This window comes from Sorex fumeus, unplaced genomic scaffold (genome assembly GCF_029834395.1).
Source record: "Sorex fumeus unplaced genomic scaffold, SorFum_2.1 ptg000143l, whole genome shotgun sequence".
NCBI classification, from domain to species: domain Eukaryota; kingdom Metazoa; phylum Chordata; class Mammalia; order Eulipotyphla; family Soricidae; genus Sorex; species Sorex fumeus.
Window position 1 is genome coordinate 1,274,875 of NW_026606200.1, and position 17,721 is coordinate 1,292,595.

Below are 17,721 nucleotides of genomic sequence, written 5' to 3' on the forward strand. Positions count from 1 at the left end.
TCAAGCCATTCCTGCTATATAATTCCCTGAAATTAATGCTTTTAAAGCAGTGTTATGAAATGAAGATTTCTCCACCCATTTCTTGATATTTATAAAAATGACATGGGGGGCTGGAGATAGAGTACAGTATAGTACATAAGTACATACACCTTGCAAGTGACCAAGCCCAGTTCATTTCCAGCACCGCATACAGTCCCTCAAACACTGCCAAGAGTGACCCCCGGGCACAGCACCAGGAATAAGCCCTGAGCACCGCCAGGTATGGTTCCCATAAAAACAACAACAAACATAACAGATTTATTTTCACAACATCAGCTTTCTTTTCCGAATAAATCACTCTGCTCTCACTAATACTGTCTTTTTTCCAGTAGGTGGAGTAAGAGTCCAGGAAAAGTAGATGAACATTTGAAAGCTGATTTTTTTTTATTTCTTTTTACTATTTCCAGAAATTTTTTACACGAAACATAAATTGCCTAATAGGTTCACTAGTTCTTCTAACTGCACCAAGCGCGGGATTTCGATGGCTCTAGACCTTGCGAGGCGGGTATATTGTGCTGATTACATTACCATAGTATGTTGGCAGGCTGGCACCCTCAGGAAGTGCTTAGAACACCTTGCGGAGTCTCAGAACTGCTCATTAATCCCTAACATCCCTGAGAGAGAAGTAACATGTCTGTACTGCAGAGACATCTGTACACAAAAGTCTTTATTTCTCAGTAACAAAATAGGAAACTAACACCCAAGAATAGCCGAGATAAGTACCAGGAGGTTTACTCCATGGCTTGGAGGCCAGTCACACGTGCTAGGGGAAAAGGCAGCTCAGAGAGGGAAGGGAGCACCAAATAAAGGGTGTTGGGAGGATCCTCCCAGGATGGGAGAAGCATGCTGAAAATAGACTATAGACCAAACATGATTGCCACTCAATGCCTCTTTTGCAGACCACAACACCCAAAAGGAGAGAGAGAACAAAAGGGTATGCCCTGCCACAGAGGCAGGGTGGGGCGGGGCATGGGGGGTGGGAGGGATACTGGGACCCGTGGTGGTGGAAAATGGGCACTGGTGGAGGGATGGGTACTTGATCATTGCATAATTGAAACCCAAGCACAAAAATTTGTAAGTCTACAACTGTACCTCATGGTGTTTCTAATAATAAAACTAATATAACTAATAAAAACCAATATAACTAATAAAATTTTAAAAAAAAAAACTATTTCTCAAATCTTGAACTTTTCCAAAGAACATTCCCTGGGACATAAATGGATGTTCTAGGTCAATGCCAACCACTTCCGATCAACCAACCTCTGGGACCTCACTTCCTCTTCTCCATTTCTAAACAAAAACAGTGGCAATCCAGCTGTGTCTAGGATCCCTCCTGGCTTGGACCCCCCCGCCCCCCTCCCCCGGGCAGAACTGCCCTCCTAAGCATTTCCTCACAGCCACAGGTTGGAGGTTGAGTTAAGTAAATGCATATGGCGGAGCTGCCAATGTCCCATTAAGTGTGTGTGTGGGCGGGGGATGGGGGGCTTGGAACCATAAGTAAGGGGGCTCCAAGGGTTGGTGACCTCCTGCCTGTGGTTGCATGGGGCATGACGTGAAGAAACTTTACAACTTTACCTCACAGATCTGGCTCCATGCAGGGACTCATTCATTCGTTCCTTCCAAGCATCTGTTTCAGTGCCACTCAACGCCTCTTCCACAGACAACCAGCAGGGCTCTTGTGGGCCAACTTCCTTATTTTCAGAGGAAACTGAGGTGCAAGGCACCTTCACAAGGTGCTAAAGTCACCGGCTGCTCAGTGGCAGAGACAGGCCCTCCCCTCCCCCATCACTGCCCCCGAGCACCCCCTCCTTGCTGGAAATCTGCAAGTACCCCCCACTGCACCCTCCAAAGGAGGGCACGGCTTGCCATTCTTCCTACCTTCTGAAGAGGAAAAGGCAAGTACTACCAAAGCCTGTCTTCTATTTTTTTCTTTTTTTGGGGGTCACACCTGGCCATGCACAGGGGCTGCTCCTGGCTCTACACTCAGGAATTACTCCTGGCAGTGCTCAGGGGGCCATATAGGATGCTGGGAATCGAACCCGGGTCGGCCACATGCAAGGCAAATGACCTACCCGCTTTGCTATTGCTCCAGCCCCAAAGCCCGTCTTCTAGACCATGGGACACAGAGCAGGAGAACACGTGCAGAACACACACTCTCATACACGCAACACCAAAAGCACGCACAACACACATGAACGCTCCCACACGAAACATGCACACCATTCTCGCACAGGTCATGCACACAGCTTATAATACAGAACACGCTTCCACACAACACAGGAAACATACCCACCACACAAATAACATACACCACCACACTGCAGAGCATACATGATATCCCAGATCACATGTGCCCACACGGCACACCGAATACATCCAGAGCACTCACACGAGACAGACAGTACATAACATACAAGGCACAGAGAATACAGGCAACATCACATACACATACACGTCACCACCCACTGGATTTCTATCTCATGTCGTAAGTCAGTGGATTCACTTGTGAATGGACTTAGGAGTATCCCTGGTCACTGGCTTCACTGGTGAATCAAGAGCCAAAGTCTTTTCAGTAAGCTCTGGTTATGATTTAAAAAAAAACAGAATCAAAATTGATATGTCAAATTGAGCTCTCATTTCAAGTTATCAACTGTTCATATATGTCTAGGTATTCGTGCGCATACGTGTCTGTATGTAATCACCTATGTGTGTATATAGACATGTTTGCGTTTATATAGAGAAAGGGAAGAGTTGAAGGTAGCCTATGAAGGCATGAGAAATGTGGGTTTTTTTTTTTTTTGTGGGCCTAACACCTACTATGGGCTGGAGCAATAGCACAGTGGTAGGGCGTTTGCCTTACACACAGCCAGCCCAGCCGAGCCGGGTTCAATTCCTCTGCCCCTCTCGGAGAGCCACCGAGAGTATCTCCCCTGCACAGCAAAGCCTGGCAAGCTCCCCGTAGCGTATCTGATATGCCAAACACAGTAACAAGAAGTCTCACGATGGAGACGTTACTGGGCCCGCTCGAGCAAATCGATGAACAACGGGAGGACAGTGCTACAATGCTTACTATGAATACCATAAAATTGCTCCAAAAAGAAAACTCGGTCTGGAGAGGTCCGTGGAAAGTTCGGGAAACGGAAGACGATGCCGTTCTCTTGTTTTTCCGCTGGGTCAGGTGTTTCACTAATTCACAGCTCCCGGCACGTTTTTACCAGGGACCTGCGATGAGCTCAGCACTTTGTTGAACGCAAATGTACAAGAAATATGAAAACCACACGCAGAAACGACACATTCTAGAAGCTCTCCCTTATAGCCATGGAACGAAATACTGGTCGTTCATTTCAAATAACGGCTGAACTGTGTGATTATTAACGTGAAAAGAGATGCAGGATGCATCATTTGCATGGTGAAAAGTTAAAGCAAACCAGTATTTGTGGTTGAGTGGCTTCTAAATTTGGGAGGAAAATGGAAAGAGTAGGAATATGAATGTTGTTATCGCCAGGCATTTGTCTACAGCTCTACACTATTGTTTCTACAATAATGAGCAGAGTTTTGTTTCTCTATTCTAAGATATTTAACATGACGTTAAACTAAGTAGTTGGAGGGGCTGGACACCAGAGCTTGAGGAAACCTCTGTGGGCGTCTGGCCTCTGGACAAACGGAACAGCAACAGTTACCCATCTGAGCCACGAGGTGGCGCCAAAGCAGCTCGCTCATACTGAGTCCTCAAAATAACGGCTTTCATTCCAATTTTTAAGGTTTTTCTTTTAACATCTAAGTGCTTTGTTAATGAGTACAGCGTGACTTTGAAATAATACGAAACTTTTCAAAATTATAGTCGGACACACCAAGGTTACCATCCAAGTGTATTTTTCAAAACCAGGTACTCACCCCACCTTTAAAACTTTTTTTTATTAGTAGTATATCCATTTTTTAAAATTTTTTTTTATTTTTATTAGTGAGACACCATGAGGTACAGCTGTAGACTTACAAATTTTTGTGCTTGGGTTTCGATTATACAATGATCAAACACCCATCCCTCCACCAGTGCCCATTTCCCACCACCATGGATCCCAGTATCCCTCCCACCCCAGAGCGCCCCAAAATTCCAGGATCATGACTCTTTGACCCTTGACCCTGAGACCTTGGGTTACTACCAACTGCTTCAGTCTCCAGTATTCTAAATCAGCCTTTGCCTGACTACTTTTATTTGAATTTCAGACGTTAGAGGCTCACCAACATTTTATGTCGGGGCTCTCTGATTCCTAGTTATAGGAGCAGATTTATCAATCGCTCTGATTTGTCTTTGTAACCATCGCTGACTCGGTTCCTAGGACTTAGCATATGCATCATTTGTGTTGCATTTTCCTGCTCTACTTATGTTTCGCCCTCATGAAATCTGGCAGGGGAATCTCCATTTTACCTGTGCAACACTGCTGTGTATACTGAAGGATTTTTGGGCTGTTGTTGTTGTTTTTCAGAGAATTCGGTCTTTTCTGTTTTTGATTTTATTTAAGTAAAACATTCAACTAAAAATATAGGGTAATCTTTGCTTTTTTAAGACTGTACTGTTTGGGGGTTTAGAGCAATAGCACAGCGGGTAGGGCTTTGACCTTGCACGCGTCCAACCCAGGTTCGATTCCCAGCATCCCATATGGTCCCCCGAGCACCACCAGGAGTCATTCCTGAGTGCAGAGCCAGGAGTATACCCTGTGCATCGCCGGGTGTGAACAACAACAACAAAAGAAGCTGTACTGTTTCTCCCCTGTGTGTGTTTAAGAATGTGGGTTCAAAAAGGGAATACCCTGCCACAGAGGCAGGGTGGGATGGGGGGATGGGGGGGTGAGAGGGATACTGGGATCCGTGGTGGTGGAGAATGGGCACTGGTGGAGGGATGGGTATTTGATCATTGTATAATTGAAACCCAAGCACAAAAATTTGTAAGTCTACAACTGTGCCTCATGGTGTTTCACTAATAAAATTTTAAAAAAAAGAATGTGGGTTCAGCCCCCTTCAGGTAACTGTTCCCCCTGCCACCTCTTATGCTGCCCGGGACCCTCCTATCACCACCCCCTGTCCCTCTTCTGCTTTGGGAATCTCTGTTCCCTAAGTCTGTTTCGAACCCAGGGCTGGGCTGGTGTTCCTCAGAGAGTCCCATGATTCTTAGGTTGTTCCTCTTGAACTTGAATTGCCAGAATTCTCTCAGATGCTAACCTTTCTTTTTTCCCCTTTCCCTCCCACTTTATTTAAACACCGTGGTTTACAAAGATTTGTCCCAGGCGTTCAATATTCCAACCCCAACCCCACCACCACGTCTCATTCCCTCCTCCGTTGTCTCCGTTTTTCCCTTCCACCCCTCAAGCCTGCCCCCCAGAGCAGGCCCACAGTCATTTATTGTATATTCCTTGTTATCATGAAATGGTTAACGGGATGGTCAAAACGTATTTCCATAGAACAAAATTTTTGAAAATTGTTGTATCTCACCAGGAGGCCACTAAATTCTCGTGTGAGGGTTCACTAAGCTGATGCTGCAAGTTAAGCTTCTGACTTCATGGTTTTGTTTGTTGAGGTTGGCTGGCTTTTGCATTACATTCCATCCTACTTGGGATGTCAGAGTTTTAGAGTTTGGAGATGCTGGCTTCTCATTTATTTTTGAGACATTTTGCGTCTTCTATTGCTTTCTGGAGATTTCCTGCATCCCATCACGGGTTTTATCCTCAGATGCTGTGACTCTACTGTCCACTGGGCTTCCAGTGCACCTACCAGAGTCCTGAGTTCTGTCCCTCTGTTCATAGTTTCTCATTTCTGACCTCATGCTTCCTTGTACCTGGACCGTTGTTTCGAGTTCATCAAATATCCTCAACAGGGTGTCTCAAATGTTCCTCTCTGGGTGATACCGAGCTGGGTAGTCCTGATGGCGCCTTCTTGGCTAGGAGAGGGTGGTGGGCCTCTTTGCTGTTTCCTCATGGCACAAGTCACCGTCTGGGTGATTCATACCCACCCCCGTGCCTCCCGGCACCCACTGAAAGTGATTCCGAGGGGCTGGAGCAATAGCACAGCAGGTAGGGCATTTGCCTTGCAAGCAGCCAATCTGGGTTCAATTCCCAGCATCCCATATGGTCCCCCAAGCACCGTCAGGAGTAAATTTCTGAGTGCATGAGCCAGGAGTAACCCCTGAGCATCGCCAGGTGTAACTCAAAAAAAAAAAAAAAGAATGATTCTGAGCGCAGAGCCAGGAGTAAACCCTCAGTATTACCAGGTGTGGCCCCAAAAAACGGAACTGAAATGAGCGAGAGTTTGAACCCAGCAGGTCCGCAGAAAACGTGCAGGTGCTGGGGGACAATTTGGAGGTTCTTCCCTTACCTCTTGGGCTGCTTTCAGAGGAGCCGGGGAGAACTAGAAACAAGAGTCAGGAGGATGGGTCCACGGTTGGAAGCCGGCCTCAAGTGCTGGCGGAGAGGGCAGATGGGTAGAGAAGGGATCACTAAGTCAATGAAGGTTGGAAATGATCACTCTGGATAAGAACTGCATGCAGGCTGGTCCGAGTGCAGTGGTGTTTACAATTAATTGATCACAGCCATTTACAGATTTCTTAGTAGACTATAGACCAAACATGATTGCCACTCAGTGCCTCTCTTGCAAACCACAACACCCAAAAGGAGAGAGAGAGAACAAAAGGGAATGCCCTGCTACAGAGGCAGGGTGGGATGAGGGGGATGGGGGGTGGGAGGAATACTGGGACCCGTGGTGGTAGAGAATGGGCACTGGTGGAGGGATGGGTACTCGATCATTGTATAACTGAAACCCAAGCACAAAAATTTGTAAGTCTACAACTGTACCTCATGGTGTTTCACTAATAAATTAAATAAATAAATAAATAAATAAAAACATGGTCACAGTCACGGTCCTCCCGTTGTTCATCGATTTGCTCGAGCGGGCCCAGTAATGACTCCATCGTGAGACTTGTTGTTACTGTGTCTGGCATATCAAATACGTCACGGGGAGCTTGCCAGGCTCTGACGTGCGGGTGAGATACTCTCGGTAGCTTGCCGGGCTCTCCGAAAGGGGTGGAAATAAAAACACACTTGAGAGAGAAAAAAGAAAAAAAAAAAAAGAACTGCATGCAGGACCAGAGCAAGAGTATAGCAGGGACGATGTTTTCCTTGCACACAGCTGACCCAGGTTCTATCTCCGGCATCCCATATTCCACCCCCCCCCCCCCCAGCACTGCCAGGAGTAATTCCTGAGTGCAGAGCCAGGAGTAACCCCTGAGCATCCTGGGTGTGACCCAAAAATAAATAAATAAATAAATAAATAAATAAATAAAGCTGTATGCTAAAAGCAGGTAAAGAGGGGCTGGAGTGATAGCACAGCGGGTAGGGCGATTGTCTTGCATGCGGCCAACCTGGGTTCGATTCCCAGCATCCCATATGGTCCCCTGAGCACCACCAGGAGTAATTCCTGAGTGCAGAGCCAGGAGTTATCCCCTGAGCATTGCTGGGTATGACCCCAAAAGGAAAAAATATATTAAAATATTAAAAGTAGGTAAAGAAACAAACATGATAACCTCATAGAACCTGTATTGTAAACTGCAATGTCCAAAAGGAGAGAGAGGGGGAGAGGGAGGGAGGGAAGCAGGGAGGGAAAGAGGATGAGAAAGGGAGAGAGAGAAAGAGAGAGAGAGGGAGAGCCTGCCTTAGAGCCATAGAGACAGGGGGGACACTGGGACACTGGGACTGGGAAATGAACACTGGTGGAGGGACGGGTGTTGGATGAGTGTATGACTGAAACCCGATCATGAACAGATTTGTAACTGTATCTCATGGTGACTCAATAAAAATTTAAAAAGAACTCCAGTGCCCATGTCTAGTGCTCCCTGGTGTTCAGGGCCAGTCTCCCCGGTGCCACGCACCCTCCCTGTAAGTGACGTCCCACCGTAAGGTGATGTCCCTCCTGTAAGGTGATGTCCTCCCTCTAATGTGATGTCCTCCCTGTATGGTGATGTCCTCCCTGTAAGGTGATGTCCTCCTTCTAATGTGATGTCCCCCCTGTAAGGTGATGTCCCCCCTGTATGGTGATGTCTCCCTTCTAATGTGATGTCCTGATGATCTTCTCAAGGGTCTCTTGTTTCTTTCTGCAGCTGGACCATTACCCCACTGTGACGTACCACCTGCCCAGCTCCTCTGACACCCTCTTCAACTCCCCCAAGTCGCTCTTCCTCGGGAAAGTGATAGGTAAGCACCTGAGGCTTCTGGCCCCAAGGCGTGTCCCAAGCACGCTTGCTACAAAGCCACAAAAAAAAAAAAAAAGCTGGGTGGGAATGGGAGTTTGGATTTTCGATTGTGTTTTGTTAGTGGGGTTCAGTCACCAGCATCTTCTCAATGCAAACAAAGTTGTGTGGTTTCCTCTGCGTTGCTGAGAAGTGTCCTCAGACCTACCTACAGCTCCTCGGTCACCGGCACACTTGGTGGCCGTGACCAGAGTGTCACCCAGTGATGCTGGTAGGCACGTCCCTGGGTCCCTGGGGATGATCTGGGCTGCAATGTGAACTGAACAGAGGTGAACCAATATCTGCTCTTGGATTCCACCCTCAAACATGCTCTTTGCTTTGGGAAAGAGCTCTCTGCCTACAATTCAGCCTTGGGCACGTCGGTTATGTAGATACAATTCAGCCTTGGGCATGTCGGTTATGTAGAGACACGATGTCTGCATCTATCTCAACCACTGGAACCAACGGTACTTACTACAAGCACAGACCCACGCTGTAGTAATGAGACCTGTTACATATGCCGTGTGAGTGGAGAGGAGGGTGTGGAGGGACATTGGCAGAGTGACATTGACACTGGTGACAGGATTGGAGTTGGAATATGGTAGGTCTAAAATTCTACCATCGACAGCTTGGTTAGCCTAAATTTGAAAATGTCAAACCAAAAAAAAAAAATGAAAGGCTCCAATCTTGTTCGTAGCAGTCACATCTAAGCATGCAGAGAGAACTCAGCAGAGATTGCAGAGGAGAAAAATGAACTTCCTATTTAGCTCAAACATCTTCAGGAGTATCCATCACAGTGCCCAGCATGGAAATAAAAGAAAAGGAGGACCAGAGCGATAGTACAGCAGGGAGGGCACTTGCCTTACATGCAGTCAACCCAAGTTCAATTCCCGGCGTCCCATAGGGTCCCCTGAGCACCACCGGGAGTTAATTCCTGAGTGCAGAGCCAGAAGCAACCCTTGAACATCACTTAGTATGACCCAATAAAAGCAATAAATTAAAAAGGAGCACCTAGGCCGGGGGGGGGGGCTGGGGGGCAATGTTTGTACTGTGCCAGCCGTCATGATCTGTGTTGTAGGATAAGCCCCTTCCCCTCCCACCCCGCCACTCCCAGGCCAGGTACCCGTGTGGCATGAGAGTGACAGAAGCTCAGAAAATGACTTTCCCTAAAGTGCAGCGTGACCCAGTGGAAAGTGCCCCCAACACTGTCGTGCTCCAGCTGTGAGAGCTCTCTTGGCTACAGGGACTGTGTGTACATCCCAGGCGGTCAGTGGCCTCCATGGCCTCCGCCCACTGGCCACAGGAGCAGCTCAGCTGAACAGCCGAGGTGACCGAAAATGTCACCAGGAACGGCCAGAAGCTGGAGGCTGTCCCGTCCAGGCTCAGGGTCAGCGTGGGAGAGCAGGAGCCTGACCCTGCTTCTGGGGTCCTCCTGCTTCCAGGTGGGGAAACGGAGAAAGGGGGGTGTCCCGTCACTGATTCCAGGAGCTCGCAGAAGGAGGACAGTGCGGTGAGAGTGCTGGGATGGCAGCCACTCCCTGGCCAGTCTCCCAGCCAGTGCCCCTTGTCCTGTAGCTGGGACAGGGCCAAGATCATTTTCTTTTCTTTTTTTTTTATTAAATTTATTTATTTATTTTGAATACCCTACTTTGTCCTACTTTGGACAAACTTACAGGCTATCGAATGTAGCCTGCCCACAGGGCAAAGTCTGGCAAACTCCCCGTGGTGTACCAAAATATGCCAAATACCAGTAACAATGATGGGTCTCATTCTCCTAAAGAGCCTTGAATATAATCTCAGGGCTAGGATGAAAGAGACGTTACTGGGGCCTGCTCGAGGCAATCGACGAATAACAGGATGATGAATAATGATGAATAATAATGAATACCCATCCCTCCCCCAGTAACCATTTCCCACCACCATGAATCCCAGTAACCCTCCCACCCCCCACCCCACCCCCATCCCACCCTGCCTCTGTGGCAGGGCATTCCCTTTTGTTCTCTCTTTCCTGTTGGGTGTTGTGGTTTGTAAAAGAGTTAAGCCTGATTTTCAGGGTGAAATGTTGGATAATTTACTTTCCATTGATCACTTTATATATAAGGAGATGTCGCGCAGCTGTGTAAGTGGCCGCGCGGTTTGGAGTAAGAGTCCTGGTTCCTGCATAACCAAGCTATGCTTGTAGAGGCTCATGGTCACCGGGGTTCCCTCTGAAGGAGGCAGGATGTGGCACCTACCTCCATCTGGGACTTCCTGGTGATCCAGGGCCGAGAGCATTTTCAAAGCTCCCCATCAAAGGCAGCATTGGGGGCAGAAGAGACAATAGAGGGGTCTAGAGTTCCTGTGTCACGGCGAGTCCCAGGCTGCGCAGTGGTCGCTGGAGGAAATGGTTGCTCCACCATCTCTCCATTCTATTTTTTTTTATTTTGTCTTTTTGAGTCACACCAGCGATGTACAGGACCAATGTGCAGGGATTACTCCTGGCTCTGCACTCAGGGATCACTCCTGGTGGTACTTGGGGGACCATATGGGATGCTGGGGATTGAACCCAGATCGATCACCTGCAAGGCAAACGCCCTCCCCGCTGTGCTATCACTCCAGCTCTGGTGGTCTTCCCATTCTCCCTGGACTTTTCCACCTTCCCCAGTAGGGAGGCAGGGAAAAGAGAGATTAACTACTTACTCCAGCTTAGACAGACATTGTGTGTCATGCGTCTCCCACAGGGAAGGTCGGTGGAAAGTATTTCTTTACGGAGATAAAGCACAGTGTGGTGCCGTGTCACCTGGTCCTAATTTTAGAGTCACACACAGCCTGGTGATCCGTCACTTTCTCCTGAGTGTCAAACACCACAAAATTGATCAATGAACAAGTGGGAGATCATTCGTGGAAATCTCTGCTTTGTTGCCTGTGGCTTTTATCATAATGATTGAAGGTGTAGGAAGGTCCCAGTGAGGGTGCCGTTTAAGTGATAGGCGAGAAATAATATCAGAACTGAAGAGAAGCAATTAGATCTAATGCTTCATGTCCTAGAGGAAATTAAAACATAGTCTTCGCTTCCGGATTCTTCTTTAAGCTGAAAGGAATCCTCTGTGGAGAGGGCATTTGCCAGCTGAGGGATGATTCCAAGTCAGCATCTCTTCATTACTGGCACTAATGACCTTCGTTCTTAGAAATCTGTTGGAATGTGTCTTCTCATTACTTTTGCCTTCGTAGGGAGGCTTTGTTTTAGATTTGCCACATCACCACTGAGGTAAACGGGACCCACGAAAGTTGACTGATTAGGTCAAAGTTGCAGGCCAAGTTCAACAACTGTGTGTTCATGATCTGGGCTGGTCACCCAAGAAAATATGATAAATAGTTGCAAGGCTGAGGGCAGAAGGAGCTCGATGAACTGAAGTGCATGCTTTGGGTTGGATCATTGAATTGGTTTTTATATAGGTTCAAGCTACGGATCCAGTTTCATGTTTTTTATATGTAGCTATCCTGCTTTCCCAGCACCATTAATTTGAAGAGGTTATACTTAGTTCATTTTATGGTCCCATATTTTCTGTCATAAATTAACTGTCCATATATCTTAGGGTTTATTAATAGCTTCTCAAGTTTAGGTGATTGATCTGAGAGGCTATCCTTAGTCTATTGCCATGCTGCTTTGATTACTAGAGTTTTATAGTATAGTTTCAAATCAAACAATGCAAAATCTAGCAATTCCTTATTTCTCAGAGTGGCTTTGGCTCTTTGGGGTTCTTTGTGGTCCCATACAAATTTTATAAGGATCATTCTAAAGTTCCTAAAAATGTTATTTGGGATTTTGATGGGAGTTAAATTCACAATCATGATCATCCTGTTGTTTGTCGATTGCCTCAAGCAGGCACCAGTAACGTCTCCTTCGTCCTAGCCCTGAGGTTTTAAAACGTGCCATATTCAAGGCTCTTTCAGGGTTAGGAGAATGAGACCCATCATTGTTACTGGTATTTGGCATATTGGGTACGCCACGGGGAGTTTGCCAGACTCTGCCGTGTGGGCAGGTTACATTCAGTAGCCTGCCAAGTTGTCCAAAGCAAGAATGAGATAAAAGATGTCTTCCAGGAGCTGGGTTTTATAGTCTCTGGGTCTTGGCTGTTGATGGGATTACCTGGTGCCAGAGGCAGTTGGTGGGTGTGACCCCTGCATACTGGAAGATGGAGGATCTGGGTGGAGGATGCTCAGCCCCGATCCGAGCAGGCTTGGAGATCTCAGCCCCGGGACCGGCATGCCTTTGTTCCTCTGCCGGTACCTTCATATGTGTGGAGAGTGGTCTCAGCATGGTGGTGGCTGGTTCTGGAGGTCTTCGGCTGCCGGGGCTCTGCTCGGGGCGGGGAGGGAAACTCAACCCACTCCCCTCTAAGGGGCCCTGGTGAGGACAGCCAGGCATGGGGGCCGGGAGTTAAATTAAATGTTTATAATAGAGTTAAATGTTAACTCTCTTGGGAGTTAAATTAAATGTTTATAATAATTGAGGTTACAATGGTCATTTTGGCCATTATTTCAAATTTTCCCACCACCAGTTAAGCCTGCCTGCCACAGGTACATGCTAGATAATTTATTGTCTATTGCTTAGTATGAATATCATGAGTGGTCGTATGCTCCTGGAATTCTAAAACTGTAAATGATTGGAGTCCAGAGACATCTCTGTAGGAGCTAATCCATTTTGAGATTCAATTGTGAGTCTGAATAATTATTTGCAAATAATGACATTTTGACTATTTCTTTTCCCAACTGGATCTCTTAACAAAAGCTGACTTTTAACATCCAAATCAAGCAGCTGCCAATGCAAATCTTTTATTTGAAGGTGAAACTAAAGTATGAGTTTGTTTTGAGGAAAGGTTGTGGCATTGGATGCTTGAGATTCCAGCTCCAGTCTGCTAACAGAGCTCTACAGGTGTCCTGTGTACCTGCAGTGAGACAGGTGGTACCAGCAATACTAGGAGTACTGGATTCCAGTACCAGATGTGGCATTAAAATAGTATTAGACATAGTATTAGTTATGGCACTAGATGTGGTGCTCGTGTCCCACTAGAGGACTCAGAGGTGTGGATCAGAAATGATTCTGAACATAGATTTGCCTGCCAGTGTTTGGCTCAGACAGTATCACATGGCACTTACTCTGACTCTTAATGCAGCAAAACAAAGGCAGAACTGGCTAGGACCCAATTACTCCTGAGAATGAAGAATAAAATAAGTAACGAACTTGGGAAAGCTCCCCTTGAAAACAAATGGGGTGGGGTGAGTTTGTATCAAATTGGATAAAACAGAAAAAAAAGAGAGAAATCAACTGCATGGTGGACAGAATCGAATTTTTAACAATGAATTTAATATAATATATAGTTGTAGACTTCAAATGCTGCACACCTAAAGTGTAAAGTTATAATGCAATGAGACCTGGGCCCTACGCAAACAAGATGAGAACGCTATTCAGGTCTCCCAAAGAAGAATAGAAAGAGCTATGCTTGGAATATCACGTTTCACTCAAATGAGAGAAAGAATCCAGAGTTCCGACATCCATCGACGATCAAGAATCAGGGACGCTGTCTCATTTGCCAAGGTGTCAAAAATCAGATGGGCTGGTCACGTAATGAGATTTAAAGATGACCGCTGGACTAGAGCTGTTACTGACTGGATTCCACGGGATGTCAAAAGACCGCGTGGCCACCCACCTACCAGATGGTCAGACTTCTTCGTCAAGATCATGAACGATCGGTTTGAGGCCCTTCATGTTCCCGGAGCGAACAGATGCCATTGGGCTACACTAGCACGTGACAGAGACAAATGGAGATGTTACTGGCGCCCGCTCGAGCAAATCGACAACTAACGGGAAGTTAAGTGATTAAGTGATAAAAACAAACCAATGTTTGTTTCCACTATGTGAACATCTGGAAGTCAAAGTTCATTATTATGACACCCAGAAGTGAAGCAGAACGCACAGGAAACTCCATTTCTCAAGTGCTTCCATTTGGGCATCGTGACTCCTAGATTTCACATTTGTGAGTTCACCTGGACGTGGAAATTTAGCTCCCACCCCAAGGAAGTATGAGCTGTGGGTCTGTGAGGGCAGACAGATGACCCGGAAGCAGAATGCCCCCTTCTGGTTCCGCCCTGTGCTGATAACAGGCGTCATTCCGCCCATGTTTGGGGTCATGATCTTTTGTGTTTTTGTGATGTTGGTGATTTTCCCAGTGAAAGGGGCTCCTAAGTGTTGGACCGAAGTGCGGTGAGAGAAGGCCAGGTGTTCTGAACTGACTGCGAGTGTCAGTATGCTGTTTTAGCTGTGACTTCAATGCCAGTGAATAGGCAGGGTGACTGTTGAGAAAAAGTTCCCCAAAACCTGGGTAAAGATTGACTGCTGGAAGATGTGCAGACGATCACTTGGCCTATTTTCCCCAAGAGCAGCAACTCAGGATTCACACAGCAACGAGTAGGCCCCTAAGAACAGTGAGAATCAAGGGAGCTCCTTAGCAGAGAAATATGGCAAGACACGATGTTTGTGTGATGTTCTGTAGTTTTCAAAGCCATTTATCACAGCCATCCATGGAAGGCGAGTCACTCCTGCTCAGAGTAACATACAGGGCCTTCCCAGGTGACCCAGGTAGATTTGAGTGACAGATCATCTCCCCCATCTCCTACACCTCACAGCCACCAGTGATGACCTGCCAGGGAAGGGGAGTGGGACGTGCTACAGGAAAAGGACCCTTCGTTCTTGCTAAGGTCTGAAATTTAAACCGTGGGAGACGATCAATCTGGAGTCGCATTTCTCCATATGGGGGCCTTGGAATCCCAAGAACTCCCAAGGGGACCACAGGAGAAAATCACATACACGTGAAGGGCATAGTATGAAACTAGGTAGACAACCAGTAGGACAGGGGTCACGGGGTGGAAACAAATTTAGAAGGGGCAGAGTTGGTTGAGAACCACAGCGGAGACACAATGACAAGCAGACCAAGGAGACTTGGTCTCCAGCCCGGCCAGAGATGCTTGGAAAGGCCGGACTCCTCACAGACTTCTTTATAGAGCAGTTGAAAAAGCAAGGCATAGCCATAAAAGATAATATTTGCTTGGAAGAGTTATTCATCTCTTAAAAATCCATAGAGTGTGAATAATCCAGCTATTAAGAAGCATAAATGTATATAGCAGATAATTCATGGGGTAACAAGTAAGGCTAGATTTTGAATGTGACACCCCCCCCCACCCGGACTCTGGAAGGAAGATAAATTCTGTGCTATAAGTAAGGCTGTTTGTTTGCTTTTGCTTTCTTGTGAGGCTGTTCATAAAAGGATAGCGTCTACCTAAAGAGGCTAATCTTTTTGAATACATTTTTAATTCATAATTCACCATGGGCTGGAGCGATAGCACAGCGGGTAGGGCGTTTGCCTTGCACCGGGCCAACTGGGCCGACCCAAGTTTGATTCCTCTGCCTACAATTCCTCCACCCCTCTAGGAGAGCCCAGCAAGCTACCAAGAGTATCTCGCCCGCACAGCAAAGCCTGGCAAGCTACTTGTGACATATTCGATATGCCAAACACAATAACAAGTCTCACACAGTGTTACTGGGCCCACTTGAGCAAATCGATGAACAACGGGAGGACAGTGACAGGGACAGTGAATTCACCATAGTTTTCCCAAGTATATTCCTTTCCAAGTTATTATATAATTTCTCGCCCTTTTTGTGGGGGTGCCATACCTAGCTGTGTTCAGGACTTACTCCTAGTTCTGCACCCAAACTTAAGGATCATTTCCAGTAGGGCTTCAGGAACTGTATGGAGTTTCAGGGATTGAACCCAAGTCACTTAATCACTTAACTTAATCACTTAACTTCCCGTTAGTCGTCGATTTGCTCGAGCGGGCGCCAGTAACGTCTCCATTTGTCCCTGTCGCGTGCTAGTGTAGCCCAATGGCATCTCTTCGCTCCGGGAACATGGAGGGCCTCAAACCGATCGTTCATGACCTTGACAAAGAAGTCTGACCATCTGGTAGGTGGGCGGCCACGCGGTCTCTTGACATCCCGTGGAATCCAATCAGTAACAGCTCTAGTCCAACGGTCGTCTTTAAATCTCATTACGTGACCAGCCCATCTGATTTTCGACACCTTGGCAAATGAGACAGCGTCCCTGATCCTTGATCGTTGACGGATGTCAGAACTCCGGATTCGTTCTCTCATTTGAGTGAAACGTGATATTCCAAGCATAGCTCTTTCTATTCTTCTTTGGGAGACCTGAATGGCGTTCTCATCTTGTTTGCGTAGGACCCAGGTCTCTGAGGCATATGTTAATGCAGGAAGAACAGTGGAATCAAAGAGATGTGCCCGGAGCCGGAGGTTCTTCGTCCTCTTAGCTATTTCTTCGACGTTCTTGAAGGCGTTCCAAGCCGCTCTCTTCCTCCTGCGCAGCTCGGGTGCCAGGTCATTTGTCATGTTGACCTCTCGACCTAGGTACACATAGCTGTTGCATTCGGAGATGGTCGTTCCATTGAGAGCGAATGGGGCGTCAGGAACAAGGCTGTTTCTCATAAACATTGTCTTCGTAAGATTCAGCTGTAGTCCTACCTTTCCACACTCACGGTCAAAGTCGGCCAGCATTTGTGCCGCTTGGCTGATGTTTGGTGTTATTAAAACAATGTCATCAGCAAAGCGGAGGTGGTGTAGTTGCCGACCATCTATCTTCACTCCCATTCCTTCCCATTCCAGTCGTCGCATGATGTTCTCGAGGGTGGCACTGAAGAGTTTTGGTGAAATGGTATCACCCTGCCGCACCCCTCTCTTGACATCAACGATCACTTCTTTGTAGAATGGTGAGATCCTGGTAGTGAATCCGCAATACAGCTCACGGAGGATCCTGACATCTCATTATGATGAAAGAGAAATCGAGAAGTTCTACATGGAGCTAGAGAAGTTCTATAAAGAAGACCACACCTTCTACAAGATCATTGTGGGTGATTTTAATGCCAAGATAGGACCGAGAAGATCAGCTGAAGAACTTCACATCGGAACCCATGGCCTAGAATGGAACGAACAGGGTGAGAGACTGTCTGAGTTCATCATGTCGACCAAGACCATTCATGGTAACTCACAGTTCCAGAAGGCAGAATCTAAACGATGGACATGGGAGTCTCCCGGTGGACGATTCCACAACGAAATAGACCACATCATATTCAATCGACGGTTTTGCCTGACTGATGTCGCTGTTGTCCCAAAATTTCGAACGGGATCGGACCACCGTCTCCTTCGTGCAAAATTCTACTTCACAGAGCGGGGAGAAAGGGCTGCAAAGTTCAAAAAGAGAACTCCCAGAACGACCACCAACTGGGAACTCTTTGGTACTATTGCGGCAACATGGGAAGATGCCATTGTTGACAACATTGACGAGGAATACGATCGACTGGTT

General features: G+C 47.0%; 1 protein-coding gene across 1 annotated transcript in view; it reads left to right on the forward strand.

Annotated features, from left to right (window-relative positions):
• Window positions 1-17,721, forward strand: part of CNTNAP2 (contactin associated protein 2) — a gene marked incomplete at its 5' end in the record, with an annotated part of 1,346,219 nt that overhangs the window by 1,216,247 nt on the left and 112,251 nt on the right. Inside the window, one exon of the mRNA XM_056106760.1 lies at window positions 8,183-8,276. Coding sequence (XP_055962735.1) covers window positions 8,183-8,276 — 94 coding nt within the window. The remainder of the gene's footprint in view (window positions 1-8,182; window positions 8,277-17,721) is intronic.